The sequence below is a fragment of the Mauremys reevesii genome, linkage group 2 (assembly GCF_016161935.1).
Source record: "Mauremys reevesii isolate NIE-2019 linkage group 2, ASM1616193v1, whole genome shotgun sequence".
NCBI lineage: Eukaryota > Metazoa > Chordata > Testudines > Geoemydidae > Mauremys > Mauremys reevesii.
The window spans coordinates 142476882-142495473 of record NC_052624.1 but is presented as its reverse complement, the minus strand read 5'-3'; the positions used below and the strand labels follow the sequence as shown (position 1 = coordinate 142495473).

The following is an 18592-nucleotide window of genomic DNA, read 5'->3' as shown; positions in this document are numbered from 1 at the left end:
TGCCACTTGAGGACTGCATTCAAGAGGGGCTGCAAAGGTGGGAATAGGGGTGCCCCAGTCGACAGAGGGGCAAGCCGTGAAGTTAGCCACTCTGGGAAAAAGTGCCCATGGACAGACTGGATGATGTGAATCACCCCTGAATATGACAGTAGCCATTTCTTCTCTGAAAAAAGAAAGGGTTCATTAGATAGTTCTTATGTGTATTAATGTTTAGATTTCTTTTTTGCAGCGAGATAAACAACATTTTCAGGTTCAGCCTATTTCTAATTATATGTAGTCATATGATTGGCCACTCAATTGATCTGCATTAGGCAGAACACTGAATTTTGGCGGTTATCTTCATAGAATCATAGAAGATTAGGGTTGGAAAGGACCTCAGGTGGTCATCTAGTCCAACCCCCTGCTCAAATCAGGACCAAACCCAACTAAATCATCCCAGCCAGGATTTTGTCAAGCCGGGCCTTAAAAACAGTCCACCTCCCTAGGTAATCCATTCCAGTGCTTCACCACCCACCTAGTGAAATAGTTTTTCCTAATATCCAACCTAGACCTCCCCCACTTCAACTTGAGGCCATTGCTCCTTGTTCTGTCATCTGCCACCATTTTGAACAGCCTAGCTCCATCCTCTTTGGAAACCCCCCTTCACTCTTCTCTTCTGCAGACTAAATAAGCCCAGTTTCCCCAGCCTTTCCTCATAACTCATGTGCCCCAGCCCCCTAATCATTTTTATTGCCCTCTGCTGGAGTCTCTCCAATTTGTCCACCTCTTTTCTGTAGTGAGGGGCCCAAAACTGGACTCAATACACCAGATATGGCCTTACCAGTGCCAAATAGAGGGGAATAATCACTTCCCTCTATCTGCTTGCAGTGATCCTACTAATGCAGCCGAATATGCTGTTAGCCTTCTTGGCAACAAGGGCACACTGTTGACATATATCCAGCTTCTCGTCCACCGTAATCCCCAGGTCCTTTTCTGCAGAACTGCCAGTCAGCCCCGATCCTTTAGCAGTGCATGGGATTCTTCTGTCCTAAATGCAGGACTCTACACTTGTCCTTGTTGAACCTCATCAGATTTCTTTTGGTCCAATCCTCCAATTTGTCTAGGTCACTTTGGACTCTATCTCTACCCTCCAGCTTATCTACCTCTGCCCCCCAGTTTAGTGTCATCCGCAAACTTGCTGAGGGTGCAATTGATCCCATCATCCAGATCATTAATGAAAATATTGAACAAAACCATCCCCAGGACACTCTGCTTGATACTGGCTGCCAACTAGAAATCGAGCCGTTGATCACTACCCATTAAGCCTTACGATCTAGCCAGCTTTTTCTCCACCTTGTAGTCCATTCATCCATCCACACTTTATTAACTTGCTGGCAAGTATACTGTGGGAGACTGTATCAAAAGCTTTGCTAAAGTCAAGATATATCACGTCCACCACTTTCCCATATTCACAGAGCCAGTTATCTCATCGTAAAAGGCCATCAGGTTGGTCAGGCATGACTTGCCCTTGGTGAATCCATGTTGACTAGTCCTGATCACCTTCTTCTTCTCCAAGTGCTTCAAAATGGATTCCTTGAGGACTCACGCCATGATTTTTCCAGGGACTGAGGTGAGGCAGAATGGTTTGTAGTTCCCCAGATTCTCCTTCTTCCCTTTTTAAAGATGGGCACTATATTTGCCTTTTTTCAATTGTTCGGGACATCACCATGAGTTTTCAAAAATAATGGCTAATGGCTCTGCAATCACATCAGCAAACTCCCTCAGCACCCTCAGATGCATTATACCTGGACTCAGACTTGTGCATGTCCAGCTTTTCTAAATAGTCCTTAACCTGTTCTTTCACCACTGAGGGCTGCTCACCTCCTCCCCATAATATGCTGCCCAGTGCAGCAGTCTTGGAGCTGACCTTGTCTGTGAAGATGAAGGCAAGTTTCTCTGCTCTGTCTTTGTTTTCATTATGATTTCTAACTCCTCCCCAGATGGGTATCTAGTCAGGAGTCAGAAACTGATGTATGTTGTAACTCAGAAAAATAATTTTTAGTAACCAAATCAGCTCCCTGACTTCATCGTGAGAGCTGCTTATTTTGACTAAAGTAAGTGTTTAGTCTTATTACTACTTAAGCACCTTCAGGTGTTTGAGAGCAGGACTTGGATTATACTCCTCCTTGTGCATCACCAGCAAGAATGCACTGTCATGTTCCAATCAGTTACACTTGTGCAGACTCCCTGAAGTCACATCGGTTGCACAGGTGTAGCTGAGGACACCATGGGCTGCAGTAACGGGTGTTCATTTGTGAGAATAAAACAACACAGCTTAGGTCTCATAGCCACAGCTGAGTTTCCAGGGCTAGCAGGTTTTTGTTATTGCTGGTGGTGGTTGTTTTTTAAAGCTCTTTATAAATAAAAAGATACTTTATTTGAAACTGCTGTCATGGGAGATGGCAAGCTCGCAATCACATGATGTCATTTTAGAGTCACTTTTCAGAGAAGAGCCTCTCATTTGTAAGTAACACAAGCCACCTACGCTCGGGTCTTAGGGTGGGTAACCTGACTTTCCAGGGTCATTACCAATCTGCTGGTGAGGAGAGAAAAGTAGATTAGTTAAGATGTAGTGCGTGGGTTGCAGTTCAGGACCTATGAAAAGAGCAGCTGTCGCAGGTTGTTCACTAAATTTAGATTCACGCTGATGGGTGCATTAGTCTAGCTTTAAATTTACGGACTGGTTTTAAGATTTAAATTGGTGACTAGGGCCAGCATCCCTGCTAAGTATTGCTGAAGAGGGGCAGGAGGGAAGGAACTAGTCTGGTCCCCCCACGGCAGCAATGGCCAGGAAGATAATTGATGATTTTAGTCTGTATGATAATCAAGGAAATAATTTTAAATACTTGATTCTTTACTTAACATTTTAATAATACTTTATATTATGTTGCTAGAGTTGTTCTGTATTTATTGGTATCATATTTTTGTTTGAGATATGTGTAATTTTGTGTGGCACAGCACAAAAGCTGTTAGAGTTTAGAGTCAGAAATACTGTTACTTGCAGCACCAAACCTCATCCTGAGAGAAATTAATATGACCTTATTTCAAAGTTATTCATAGGACTACATCCGTAAACAAACATGCTTACTGATGTGACCTTATTTCAAAGTTGACACAAAGAAACTGTTAATGAATTGTAGTTTGGGATTCTCTGCAGTATGGCCAGGCAAATTGCATATGTGCATGGTGTTGCGCTGTCTGGAGTGGCTCACAACTGTGAATGCCTATCTCAGGGCAGACACTCCAAGTTGGTGGTGTGTTCTATAATTAGATTTCACCAAACCATTATCAAAGGTGAACTCCTGGATCACTATACCCATCTTGCCATGGAGTCACAGACAGACTTTCCAGTCTATCTTGCCGCCCAGACAAACTGGACTTTATGATAAAAGGTCACAAACAAAAAAATCACATCAGGTTGCTCCCAGTCCCGAGAGACCACTCATTCATCCCAGATCAATGGATACTCTAGATTGTTCACCAGAGATAACACTGGTAGCCAATTCTATAGTAAACTAACCAAAAGAAGAGAGAGTTAAGAGATTTAATCAGGTAAAATATATGGATAAGTGAGTCACAGTTTGTAATTCCAAATGGTGGCCGTGATGTAATAAACTGCTTGTGTCCCAAAAGTCTTTTCAGGGTACCCAGATTATCTCTGGGGATCTCCGCTTTGCATCTGGCTTACTTCCCCGTAAGAATTCAAACAGTCCAGAGATCTTTCCTTAAATCCATACTTATAACTTCTTCTCACAGAAAACAAGATGACACAGTCACTACCTATGTAGGCTTTTCCTTTGATGACGAAGAGTGAGGAATGCATTTTGAGTCTTTGATCTCTGATTATAAAACACAATGACCACTTGCTTTGAAATTAACACTTTTCTGTTAAAGTTCTTCATTTGCATTCACAAGGCTTCTTCCTTGGTTGATGGGTTATTTAGTTACAGGGGTATAAACCATGTACAATGTTTGCTAGTACATTATAATGGGATACAGATAAGTGAAAACAATGCAGGTAACATCCCACTTGTTTTAATGCAGTTTAAACACCAAATATACTCTTATACAATCACTTTGATCTATTCTAATACAAAACTGAATTGACCTGGCATTTTGGCATGAGCTGGAACCTGGTCTGGCAGTGTCACACCTGGTGCCAAATCCTGCTAGTTTTACTCAAGTGGCAGTCAGACTGGGATTACAACTGTAATTTCTCAGCACACATCACAGAAGGTGCTTATCTTTTAGAATTAGGAGTCTAATCTTTAGTTGGGAAATGGCATTGTTATCCCAGGGGGTAAATTTCCCCATTTAAATGTCTGTTTTCTACAAAAGCAGCAAAGAGTCCTGTGGCACCTTATAGACTAACAGACGTATTGGAGCATCTGTTAGTCTATAAGGTGCCACAGGACTCTTTGCTGCTTTTACAGATCCAGACTAACATGGCTACCCCTCTGATACCTGTTTTCTACAAGACATTTTGAAATAAACAATTTCCAGAGGTTCACTTTTTGAAAACAAAAATTGAGTATTGTTAGATTTCTTTCTCCATTTTTTCCCTTCACTTGAAAAGAAGGTGGGAAACCAGCACACTTTATGCTGGTATTAAAGTTAATATCAGAACAAGTGTGTGTGTAGCTCTTCTATGCACTTCCAGTTCATGAAAGCATTAAAGTTAACAAATGAAAGAAAGTGTTTTTCCAACTGCAAATATTTAGAGAGTGGTTTCCACCAGTCTGTTTTTCCAGTGGAAAAGAGGGAGGGGAAAACCCTGAAAATACCCAACTCAAAATGGAATATATATATATTGTTTTCTAAAAATGAAAATAAAAAAAATCATTTTATTTTGAAATGTTGATTCAAAATAACTTATTTTTTCCAATCAGAAAATTTAATTTTTCTGTCAAAAATAGTATTTTTCCTGCAGAAAAAAATATAGCGTTAGAGGAAGACACACTTTCTGACTGAAAAAAAAAAAGTAATTGAACCAGCTTTACTTATTAGGTCCCATTTACGAGTTGACTTCAGTCATATTACTTGTATCCATTAAAACTGGTTGATTCACAAATACCTTGGTGACTAAGAGTCTGAGCAAAAGCTCACTGAGGTTAATAGTTTTCATATCTGTCTATCAGGGATGGTCTAGACAGTATTTGGTCCTACCATGAGGGCAGCGGACTGAAACAATTATACTTCATATTTATATAGTATAATACGTGTTCAAGTGTGTGTGTTTTCGTAAGGGAGATAGAAACAAGGTAATTTAAATTCCAGGTTCATTAGAAGGAGTTCCTCTTTCTTATACTAAAAGAATGTGTTCACTACAAACAATAAAAAGTGACACCTATGTTCTCTCTAACTGCAACCAGCTATAAAACAGAAACACATTATTTCTCACACAAAATCACCATTACAATAGAGACATCAGTCAGCAATATTGTGATGATATATTCTTGTCAAGTAGATTCCTGGCACTAGTTCACAAATGTTTAACTTTACATAAAGTGATCAGAAAGAATCTGTTTGGAGTGGAAGGATACCAAGATTGAATTTTATGATTTTCAAAGTAATATTTAATTAACTGTAACGCAAGCATAGTTTGAGCAGTCTGCTTGAAACTTGCAAAAATAGTCTCCCTCACCATCAAAGTAGACCTGGCCATTTTCAGACCAAACCAATGTCCCTATTCAAAGATACAGAAAAGATCTTATTCTCAGTGCATCCTGTCTGAAGCACAAGAGAGGTTTTACACGATACACGGTAAGGTGATCAAAAAACAGGTGGAGTCATTGCTGTTTCAGGGACTCTTAAGCTTAGTTGGTAAAACGTAGGTAAAGTAAAGCTACTGTGTCTGCTGAGCTTGCTACTAGGAAATTGTTAAATTGAGATCTTTATTTTATCTATCTGCTCTTCTGTTTTTTCTTTTTCTTTTTTTTTTTAAGTTATAGTGGTGCTATTTGCTGCTCTGAAGAGGCAGCGAAAGAAAGAGCCTCTGATTCTGTCTAAAGAGGACATCAGAGACAACATTGTGAGTTATAATGATGAAGGCGGTGGAGAGGAAGACACTCAAGCTTTTGATATTGGCACACTGAGAAATCCTGCAGCTATTGAAGATAAGAAGCTTAGACGAGATATTATTCCTGAAACATTATTTATACCACGGAGGACTCCTTCAGCACCAAATAATACCGATGTCCGAGATTTCATTAACCAAAGGCTAAAGGAGCATGATACTGATCCGTCTGCACCACCATATGATTCACTTGCAACCTACGCCTACGAAGGAAATGATTCTATAGCTGAATCCTTGAGTTCCTTAGAGTCAGGTACTACTGAAGGAGACCAAAACTACGATTACCTCAGAGAATGGGGCCCTCGGTTTAATAAGCTAGCTGAAATGTATGGTGGAGGAGAAAGTGACAAAGACACTTCTTAACCTCCAATAGGGTCCATTTGAGAGGAAGTAATTTTACAGACACCTTCTCCACTCAACAATATTTAACATTCAGGAAAATTTTCCTGCCACTCAGCACAATGGTTTTCTTTCTAATTTGTTCATTGTCATTCATTCTTTCTAGTAGGATATCATGGAATATATACAGCATTTTATTTAATCACCTTCCAAGAGCCAAAGCTATGGAAATTCAGTGTTGTCCATTTTAGTAAGTAAAAGTACTTTCAGAAGCTTGAACAGGGTGATATTCCCTTAAGCAACCTCATGTACAAGCCGCTTTTGTTAGGTACATGTCCTACCCTTGCAAGTGCAGCTTTTAAGAAGGAAAAGAAAAAAAAGTATGTCCAGTTTTGTACATTAAAATTTAAAAAAAATGTACATGTGGTGTTAATAAGTGTGATATGCAGCTGGTTTAAAAAAAAGTTTGTGCAACTTCATTTCATCAAATTCTATCTGCCAATGTTTTATATTTATATTTTTGTATTTATTTTTAAGAAATAAACCAGTTTTTACAACTATGTTGCCTGTTCTGGGAGATTAATTGTGAATCCTTCCCCTCCAAGAAGCTATCTCCATACTCAGGCTGAAGGAGAGAATGCAATTACTCCTGTAACAACAGTGCTTACTCCAGCCATTTTTATGCTGTCTATATTTAACCAAGCATTTCCCACCAAAATTTTGAAAGTGTTCACACGGAGAAGATTGGGTGTCCATTCATTTGATGAGGGGAAAAAAAACAACAATCTTTCAACTGTGACCAAGAAGGTGGGAAGCAGCAAGGCTGGGAAAACAAGTCCTATTTCAAGAATACAATGAGTTTAAGTCATCTGACTAAAATTTTCCAATATTAGACTTTAAATCAATAGGACTACTTCAATGCAAGGCCTACCTGGGGCTTCAATACCTCTAGTATAGCTTCCCTTTTGCTGGTCCAGAGTCCCATTAAAGCCACTGAGGTTAATCCAATTATAACAGTTAATGTGGGGAAAAAAATAGTTAAACAAAAAAAAGTTATTTCCTTTTTGTTAAGGCACCGTAACTGATTACAAAGCTATAGTTTATTAGATTGTCTAATTTAAAGGTGAATTTTCTCTTCAAAAGGATTACAGACTGACAGCACTGAAAATATCTGTCCACAATACAGGCGCGCGCGCGCGCACGCACACACACACACCCTGTCCCCCCTCCTAGTTTTTGCTAACATGCTTCAGTTGATTTCTAGTGTCTTCTAGAGGTAAAATAAGAAAAAAAGTAGGAAACTCAAGAGTTGTCATCTAATAAAGAGTCTAACGGTTACAGAACAGAGTAGGTACTCGAGCTCTTGGTTCTCTGACTCTCCCTCAAGTTTTAGATTATACAAATTTGTTTGTGGAAAAATCAAAGATTATTTGACAATGAAATATTTCCCAGAGCTTTTAAAGTGGAAAAAATCGTATTATATTTGGTGGAATGAACATTTGTGTAGTGTAATTGTTTCTCATTTTCTTACTGGCATAAATTCAACAAATATTGTAACAATATTAGCTTTTGGAGAGATGTAATATGACATTCTTACTACAGCACAAAACTTTTTTACTTAATGGAGTGCTTACCAGAGCAGTTGAGAAAATAAAAAGTAGGCAGTCATTATACAGTAACTCCTCACTTAAAGTCAACCTGGTTATCATTGTTTTGTTGTTACATTGCTGATCAATAAGGGAACATGCTCATTTAAGTTGTGCAATGCTCCCTTCTAACGTTGTTTGGCACCCGCCTGCTTTGTTTACTGCTTGCAGGAAGAGCAGCCCTTTGCAGCTAGCTGGTGGGGGCTTGTAACTAGGGTGGACCGGCAGCCCCCTATCAGCTCCCCACTCCCCTAAGTTCCCTGTGCAGCAGCTGCCTGCAGTTCAGCTGTGTCCCTCCCCACACTGCCATTTGCTGCTCCTGCCCTCTGCCTTGGAGCTGCTCCCTGAGACTCCTGCTTGCTGTGCCAGGAGGGAGGAAAGGAAGAGGGGGACTAATGTCAGGGTATCCCCCTCCCCCCTGCTCCTGCACTCCCCTTACTCCATCTTCCATAGAGCAGGGCTCAAGGAGGGAGCTTGTAGCACCTGTGGTCTCAGCAAGCTGATCTAATTAACAAGGCAGTGTACTTAAGGGAAATGTGCATATCTCCCTCCATTCCTGCTGCCTTGCAGAGTGAGAGAGTTAACCCTTGAGGGCTCAGCCAATTACTAGTTCATCAGTTAGCAGTAAGGGAAATATCCCACCCTCTGATTCCTCCACCTCAACCAAGCTTCACAATCATCATCACTGTGTACCAGTATTAAATTTTTTGTTTAAAAGAGAGAGAGAGAGAGTGTGTGTGTGTAATATAGTCTTTTGTCTGGTGAAAACAATTTCCCTGCAACCTAACCCCCTCATTTACATTAATTCGTATGGGGAAATTGGATTCCTTAAAGTCACATTTTTCAGGAACATAACTACAACATTAAGTGAGGAGTTACTGTAGTACCTTCAGTGTAGAAAGGTCAAACTTTTAATGAGTTAAATCTTTGAATTGTAAAAAAAACATGCAGATTGATTCCACCCTTGATTCCCTTTATTTAAACTGATTTTAGCTCACGAAGAATGCAGAGTGACAGACAGCATTTTCTATTTTATCTGATACAAAATATGTCAAAAATCGTCAGTTCAAAGCTATTTCACAACTATTTAGATCATTTAAACAGCTACCCCTTTCCATGGTTTTTTCAGCACAACACACAAAAGCTGATTTGCCTTCTAGTTTTAGAACAAAAGTCTACTCAGCTACAGGGATGTAAAAAACTATTGACTTTAATGGTGTTACTGTAGTTTCAGTGGTGTAGCTGAAAGACAAATTTTGCTCTTACTCTCCCATCCCATTTGTGGTTTATAAATGCTAAGTGAATGTGACTTACCCATAGGTCATCTGCAGAACTGAGTAAATTCCAAATGTAGAAGATTAAAGTTTCTTTGAGGCAACTTTTATTTTCACATACAGATTTCCCAAGTTTCCCTGTAATAGCAAGAATAACAACACTAATTTAATTACAAGTGGACATAATACCCAAAGATCAAGTTCAAATACTGATATCAATTCTTCTGTAAATGGAGGATAGTAATTCTTCATTTAATATAAAGGGGAGTTGCATGTGCAACACAGAAGAAGTGAGGATGTATGTTTAGATTGTATATACAAGACTGCATAGAAGAAATATATAACTGCATATTTGGATCAAAGTCAAACCTATGCTAGTATAAATCCAGCCAACGCTTCTGTATACTGCTCATTCAAAAAGAGTTCCAGCATTTAGTTAGGAAACAGGAAAAAAATATTCTTTAAACACATGCAATATTTTGATTTGCATGACAATATTTATGAAAATTAACAGAGGAAATGCTTCTTCATCACTGCAAAGATACTGAGAACACTTTCCCTGATGAAAAACATGGCACAATTGTTGAGTACTAAAATGTGAGAGGGGAGTGGAACTAAAAATACAGCTTTTACGTGTTAGGGACCATGTAAGCCACAATCTTTCTGTTAGTTGCCTTAGAAAATAGTTATTTTAATAAACTAACCAAAATAAAGATAGGTGTGTGCAGGGAACCAGTAATCATGGATCCAGATTATATGTCAAATAGACTCAGTCAAATTTGTGAAAATTCATATAGCAGAATGGAAGACAGAGCTCAGATTTAATAAAAATACATTTTGTTGTTGTTGCGGGCAATTGTCTGTGTGCTCGTATGACATAAATTATCATAGAGGAAACCAGTCCCAACACAGCAAAAATACCTACAAATTGTAGTGAAGGTGGAACTTCAAAAGATTTACAGTTTAGGTCAGCTAAGTATCCAAGAATTCAGATACTCAACTCAATCAACCTATGGCCCCCAACCACTGAGATTCTGTCCCCAACCTAACCTCCCACCAAACTCTCGGTAACAGGAAATAGGGTGGGAAATGGGGAGTTTGTAAAATAAGATCTTCACATGGACCTACCTCCATTCCTCAGTGTTTTACAGAATGACAACACTGATTCATCAGGCCTAACTCGTGGTGTCTTCAGGAGGAAGGTATGATAACAATCCAGGGGCAGGAAATTAAATGCACATAAAATACCCAAATGAGTGCGCTTCACTGCACAGTTCCACCTACATCCATCAATTCTTTCCCAATCTATCCATTACCAGTTCCATGCAGATATCAATCCATCCACCCACCTACTACAAAATGATTCAGCATCTTGCCAGTCCATTCCTTTTTATATTCCCCCATCAAGGCTAATTCCCCACTCTGGCACTTCAAGTGCAGAAAGTGGGGCCCACAAGGATTCTAAAAATTAATACCGGCCACTCGAAGCTTGTATTAAACTTCCATGGTTACTGCTTTTCTCTTACCTTGGATTGGTAGATGCTGCCACCACCCAAGTGCAGTATCCCTCTGAGAGCCCAGGAAGGTGCACTTGGGAATTTCTTCCTGTGGGGTACCCACGAGCCCTTTCATTCCCCCCCCCCAGGAAGAGCTGAGAAAGAAAAAAAAAAAGGAAATCAGCTGTTGCCACCAGCTAATTAAATTATATGTGCACAAATCTCTTAAGACACAAAAATCCAATTCTGTTCTTAAACAAGGTAAATTTTATTAATGAAAAAAAAGAGAAAATACTCAGGCTATTGCTGGATTTTAAAAGAGCAACTCCACAGATTAAACGCCAAGAATAGCTTTTACAAGCTCCAGCTTAAAGGTTACAAGCAAAACAAAAGCACCTGAGGTTAGCACATAGGAATCCACAGGCATAACGAAATGAAAGATATCAACCTAATTGCGTCTTGCTAGACATTTCCTGATCTACTTACTTATCTGGGGTTTTAAATGAGTAGTTTCTAGGTACCATACCGATGATTTTTTCATAAATGATTCAAGCTTCTTACAGCATAGCTGCTGCCCTGTCCACCTCTCCCCAGGAGAACAACAGATAGACAAGAGGGCAGTCTTTTCTTAATTTAAAAAAGTTCTAGCCTTCGCATTTGCTCTTTTGGCCAGGTGCCAACCCATTTCTTTTTACCTATGTATAGCAGTGAGACTTTTTTACCCTTTACAGGTAGAACAATTAGAGAACAGCTACTAAGAGGGATTTCATAGCTACTGGCCGGCTGGATGTCCATAAAAGGGCCCTCCCCCTCCCCTTCATTTATCACAGACCACCCAACTCCCTTGCAGTACAGAGAATCTGTCCTTTGCATAAAACGATTGTTGTCTCAGATTACAGACTCTTCAGCAGTAGAGTTCAAACGCACACCAGGGGCGGCTCCAGGCCCCAGCATGCCAAGCGCGTGCTTGGGGCGGCAAGCCGCAGGGGGTGCTCTGCCGGCACTGCGAGGGCGGCAGGCAGGCTGCCCTCGGCGGCTTGCCTGCGGAGGGTGTGCTGGTCCCGCGGCTTCGGCGGACCTCCTGCAGGCAAGCCGCCGAAGGCAGCCTGCCTGCGATGCTTGGGGTGGCAAAATGCCTAGAGCCGCCCCTGACACACACTACTTGTCTTCACCCCTCCCCACACCTATCATTTCCTGTATGTTATTGAGTTACTGACCCTCACCAATAAAGTCAGTCTCAACTGCCACAAAGACTTTTGTGCTTTCTCTCATGCTGCCCCTCATGGAAAGGCCCGACAAAATCATCCAAAGCTGCTACACTACTCTTCTTAAAACTCACTTCTACAATGATGCCTGCAAAAAATTCTGCAGTGGCTATACAGTTCCTGTGCTGAGTGCTTATTGCACTAATTACAAACTGTGCTACATAGAAAGGTGGGGCACCGTAAAAGCAAGAAGCATGGCTGCACTTTTTGCTCCTGTTTTTAGTTTCCAAATTGGATTGTCCTTCTAGTAGAAGGCATGTTCTTTAATAACATTTCTCTGAGTATAGCAAAGGCATGGACACACTGTTAATTAAATACTTAATTTTATATACACTGGTGACTGCCTGATATCAAATCAATCAGTTTTAAAAGGTAAATTAATAAAGGGTTAATGGCAGCAACACATCAGCTAGAGATTATGCTCCTTGTCCTCTTCCATGAGTGCCAGTGTGACCAAACTATGGTGCTGAATTCAACAGCTACAGGACCCTTAATCATGCTGACCTGATCAGCATAATAGGCCCAGAGCTCACACTGGACTAAACAAATAGGCCATATGCAGCTCCAGTATCCCATATGCTCCTGTAACACTCTCCATTCTATTCTCAGTTATTATAGAGCACACAGCAAGCAGCTGTGACCATAGGGATGTACTTTGGTCAGTGTCATTTTGCTCCATATAGCCATCTCCATCACCTCTCCAGTTCCTCAAAGGTACTGGGTGGTGGAGGGAGAGCCAAAGTACTTTCATCAACATCCTCATAACCTGGGAAGCAAAGGGCAGACCACGAATCATAGCACAAAAACAGCCAGGATATCTAAAACCTACCAAATCAAACAAACAGAAATTTCAAAGGGATTTTCACCCCACTTTTTTAAAATGGTCCTATTTTCATTCAAACAATTTTCTACTGAATTTAAAAATTATTTGGGTTTTTAAAATTTGCATTTTTAAAAAAAAGGAATTTATTTTAATGTAAAAAAAAATAAAACAAAACAAAACAAAAAAAACCAACACCCCAATCTCATCATGTTACCAAGGTGGCCCCTCAGAACTAACAATTAAAAAAAAATACCTGAAAAAAACAAAATGAAATGAAAAACCAAAACAAAACATTTTGAAGGACAATCAGTCTAATTTCTTTCATTGAACATTTCCACTGACATTAAAAATACCCCATAATTATTCTATCTACAAATTAAATGGTTTAATGAAAACTTAAGTTTAAAAAAAGCAGCAAATTGTGATTACTTGTGTTTTATTTATTATTTTATTTTAAATTTCAACAAGCTGGCCTAATAGCCCTGCTGTGCTGGGGTAGGGTGGGAACAGTCTCTCTTCCCATATAAACTTTAACATTCTTGTATCATGAACCTGGTCTGACAAACCAATGTTTACATCCATGAAACATCCTCTGTGATCCAGAAGGCTGCATAACCACAAAGTAGTGTTATTTACAGCTGTAGAACACTGTTCTGTTTATTAAGGCCAAGAGCAGAGAAGCGAGTTCCATCAATAGCCCTAGCACAGTTTTGGAAGTGCTGATTATGTTAAGAGCTTTCAGTTACCTCAGGAACACTGACATATTTGATCATGTTGGTCAGTAGGATATGCTTTAAGGCAGGGATTGGCAACCTTTCAGAAATGATGTGCCGAGTCTTCATTTATTCACTCTAATTTAAGGTTTTGTGTGCCAGTAATACATTTCAATGTTTTTAGAAGGTCTCTTTCTATAAGTATATAATATATAACTAAACTATTGTTGTATGTAAAGTAAATAAGGTTTTTTAAATGTTTAACCGGTGGCCAGGACCGAAGCAGTGAGAGTGCCACTGAAAATCAGCTTGGCACCCGTGCCATAGGTTGCCTACCCCTGCTTTAAGGCAATGCACACCTCCACAACAATATCTCCTACTGTGGACTTCACCAGGCCAAAGAGCTTTTGAGGAAGAAGTAAACTATATTCTTGGCCAGTTTCAATACTGCTATGACAACCTGCTTGTTGGCAGAGATACAAGTTCTCAATAATGGTGGCTTTGCACTGTAAGGCTGCGGCCAGTTCCACTCATAGAATGTAATAGGTGGGCTTAGTCATAGATTATGGACCTACTTCAGGAGTGGGTGGGGTTCTGTGGCCTGTGTCATGCAGGAGTTCAGACTAAATGACCATGATGGTCCCTTTTGGCTTTAGTCTATACAGTGCTTCAATTACTTACTTTGGATTAAGACAACCACCAGCTGGCAGAGCTTGGCACGGTCCACTCTGTCCTCGATTTGGCATAAGCATCTTCATTTGCCTCTGCCTCATTTTCACATACCACAGTCCTATTAGCATTTCTGCTCTAGTTAATTTCCAGGATACCAAGCACAAGATTCCATAAAATAGAGGACGCAGCAGCCTAATGTGGCAGGAAGGTCTCCAGGGTATGAAACTGTGACCCAGAGAATTATGGGATTTTTACAAGAAATCCCTTAATGCAGAATAGAAATATGTGTGTGTGTGTGGTGGGGGGGGGGGGAGAAGGTTCTTTAAAATACCACTTTTTGTCACAGGCATCTTCTGCTGAAGCACAATGGGATACTTCTGCTGAAGCACAGAACATACTTAAAGAGTTCTGTGTAGCTTGAAAGCTTGTCTCTTTCACAAACAGAAGCGGGTCCAGTAAAAGATATTACCTCACCCACCTTGTCTCCTTCCAAACTTGGGACCATCACTGCAAACAAGCAAACAAAACAGCATCAGGAAGAGAACTAGATGTGGACACAAAACATGGCTGTAATGGCAGAAAAGCTTCTGGACATATTCTGAACCATGTTACTTGTAAACGGTTATACTGACCATGCCTCCAAATGGTTACAAACCACAGTTATAGTTATAGTGTGGATGTACCCAAACTGTGAGCCAACTGTAAACCAATTCAGCGATATTTCAAATGGAGTGTTGACCCTGAAGCCTAATGATAATTTTATGTCAATCTTTTTCACTTTTCACTGATGATGAAAGCACATAAGATTACAAAATCTCATATCATGAAGTTGTGCACAATCTGCTATGAGCAGCACCTCATTTAGTAGCAGAAGTTAATGCAACTTTGGTGCAAAGAAGCTAGTGTGTACTACATGTTAGATGGGGACATATTTATACACAAATGTTTACCAACTCCTCCCCTCCACACTATGCATGTTGGAGCATGTTTCTTTTTCTTCTACATAGTATATTTGATGCATTGACAATAGCAATAGAGCAAAAAGCCAAAGTTACGTCTAAGTTTTCCTCAGCAGTCTGAAAGGTCAGCTTGAAAAATAAATTGCTATGGTTAAATCTATATATCTAGATTGAAAGCATTGTTTGGTTTTTGTTGTTTGCTTTATTTTTAGTTCAACCTTCAGACTAACTTGATAAAATTAATCTTAGCAATATAATAAAAATAATAAATAGAAATTTTAGCTGTGTAAAATATCAAGTTCCAGACCAAAAATATGGAGAAAACATGTTTCATTCATATTTGCAAAAGAAAATTTTGGAAATGTCACAGTAACCTTTTAAGATGACAGTTCCAGCAGAAGAACTCTTGACAAGAACTATGCACAATTATGTCAAAGATATATGCAAACCTTCTGAACATCATCTTCTCAGAACAGTGACCTGAGCAACCTCTGTGTAAATGAGCCTGCAAGACAGGAAAAAAACAGAAAGTGGTTTTTTTTGTTGTTGTTTTTTTACCCTTAATTACAACATCTGAAGAATAGTTCTTATAAAAACAGCCTTCTGATTCTGAGGACTCAATTGTGCCTCACTCCATGTGTGTGCACAGCAGATCCGAGGAGAGAAAGCAAAAGTCTTCCCACTATTTGCACATCTATGCATGGGCTGAGTACAATGGCAGTCCTTACACAGCCAAGGACTTCTCCAGGCTAGTGTCACTGCTGGCACTCACCTCTCCAAAGAACGAAAGGAAGGGGCAAAGTCTTGGGCTCCACTCTCTCTGCGCCAGCCACCTGAACTTAGTTTGTACTGCACCCTCAGCAAGGAGATGCAGCAGCCATTCTCCCACAGTGCTCATGTAGGCCTTGTGCCTGTTTCAGGTAATCATTTTAAAGTTGAGGTGGTTTCCTGAAGGGAAGCAAAGTTTTCACCCTGCACTAACTGAAAAACCATCAGGACTAAGCGGTTGCAGTTTCCATTGACTTCAGATGGCGCATTGGCAGCAGTTCTCTACTGAAAGTCAGACCACCCCCTGTGAGTTCTGATGGGCATGTGCTTTGCTATCTCAACATTCCCTACCCATGGAGTCCCATAGGGATCCATCCTCTATAACAACTACATTACATGTAAAAAAAAATCTATACTAACAGAACATTAGGGTTGCAAAGTCAACCACCAAAAATTAGGAAAATGACATAATTACAGTTGTCCATGCAACACTTGATTCACTCCTCTTGTGTGTACACAGTATGATATGTTTTTTCATTATATAATCAGCTATTCTGTTTTCCACAGGACCTTTGTTTCTATTAGTATAGGGGATGCACCTGCTCTGTGGATGAATCAGAGTGGTGTAATACAGGAGGTTGTCGTCTCTGGGACTCTGCAGTGATTGGAAGGTGTGTACTATTTGTGGGAATTAGGACAGGTGGGTCTAGGCCCACCAAAATCTACAGGTCCACCCCCTCCTCAAATGGGGGAGAGCAGCCATTGGACTTGGGCCACCACTGAATACCAAGGACCACAAATCAAAGAAAAAAGGGCCAGGAGTGAGGTCAAAGGTTGAAAATCAGGGATCTAGGTAATAATTGGAGATATTCTAATCTCCTAGAACTGGAAGGGACCTTGAAAGGTCATTGAGTCCAGCCCCCTGCCTTCACTAGCAGGACCAATTTTTTTGCCTCTGATCTCTAAGTGGCCTTCTCAAGAATTGAACTCACAATGCTGGATTTAGCAGGCCAATGCTCAAACCACTGAGCTATCCCTTTCCCAGATTAGGACAACTGGGAGAGAACCCCCAACAGTGCTCACTGTTCCTCGAAGGCATCTAAGGAGTCAGTGGACATTGCCCAGAGGAATTCTGCCAAGAAGCATGATTGGATAAGAGATCAGAAACAGGACCCACAATCGCAGACTACTCCCCACTCCATTCACCTTCCCCCTCCAGGTATGATGGGAGGCCATCTTGGCCAGCAAAAAGGAGGAGGTTGACAAAGAGGTCCTCTGACTTTATGGGGCCACAAATGGGGTGTCCTTCAATGAGAAAGGGCAGGGAGAAGTGCAGCCAGTACCTCAGTAAGGTCACCCAATGAAATTAATAGGTAGCAGGTTTTAAACAAACAATAGGAAGTACTTCTTCACACAAATACTCATTGGAACTCATTGCTAGGGATAGCATGAAGGCCAAAACTATAACTGTGTTCAATAAATAAATAAAAAATAATTAAATAAGTTCATGGAGCATAGGCCCACCAATGGCTATTAGCCAAGATGGTCAGGGATGCAACCCCATACTCTCTGTGTCTCAGACTCTAACTGCCAGATGCAGATGGGGGGAGGGATAGCTCAGTGGTTTGAGCATTGGCCTGCTAAACCCAGGGTTGTGAGTTCAATCCTTGAGGAGGCCACTTAGGGATCTAGGGCAAAATTGTATATCCCGGGAGGGATATACAATAATTGCCCGGTTCTGCTCATTGTCTCTGGAGCATCTGGCATTGGCAACTGCCAGAAGACAAGATATGGTGCTAGATAGCCATTATTATGTTCTGGAGGAGCTGAAAGAAAGGCTGCAAACTGATGTATGCCAGGGTCTCCCTCTCACCACAGGAGGATCAAGTGTTGGAGGAGTTGGTGAACTGTGCCAGGTACATGCTCATCAGGCTCACAGCTCAGTGGAGGGGCCACCAAATAATATCACTGGGGGATCATTTAACCAGAGTGGAGTACAGACTGGCCCACCGGGTTCCCTGCCCTCCTCAGTTGACCGCAGATCCCACACCACTTGGTGTCGAGGTGAGACACGAGTATGAGGAAGAGGATGGTATAAAGCATGAGTGTGTACAGATGTTCCTTGGGTACAATTCAGAGGCAAATCAGCTGGATGTTCAGTCAACTCAGGTGGCATTTAGGGGTGGCTGGGACAGCATGCAGGGCAGAGGCCTGATGTCGAGTTCTGGAGAGCCAGCGGTAAGAGATGGATGGGAAGCACCCTCCTGCAAGACTCTCTCAAGAAAAGCAAGAGATCCAGGAGTCAAGGCTGCCCTCACCTCCTGGAGCACATGAAACAGGATAGCTGGAGTGAACAATCCCATGAACTGGCTGGGCACCACGGGGTCCACCCTGTCTCTCCAATCGTAGTCCAGGAGGATCTGATGGTACCAGCCAAAACCATCTTCCAGGGCACAAAGGGTGATTCCAACATCTACATACATAGATGGTGATTCTGTTATAGGGGTTCTGTGAGGAGGTCC

The 18592-nt window shown here is 40.9% G+C and overlaps 1 protein-coding gene across 2 annotated transcripts in view; it reads left to right on the top strand.

Annotated features, from left to right (window-relative positions):
* Positions 1–6949, top strand: part of LOC120399033 (cadherin-10) — a 155689-nt gene extending 148740 nt beyond the window's left edge. Inside the window, exon 12 of one of the 2 annotated variants that reach the window (XM_039526903.1) lies at positions 5991–6949. In XM_039526903.1, coding sequence (XP_039382837.1) covers positions 5991–6478 — 488 coding nt within the window. In that variant the 3' untranslated portion in view covers positions 6479–6949. Of the gene's footprint in view, positions 1–5984 lie in introns of both variants that reach the window. The other variant, XM_039526902.1, reaches the window with a different exon arrangement.
* Positions 6950–18592: the final 11643 nt, after the last annotated feature.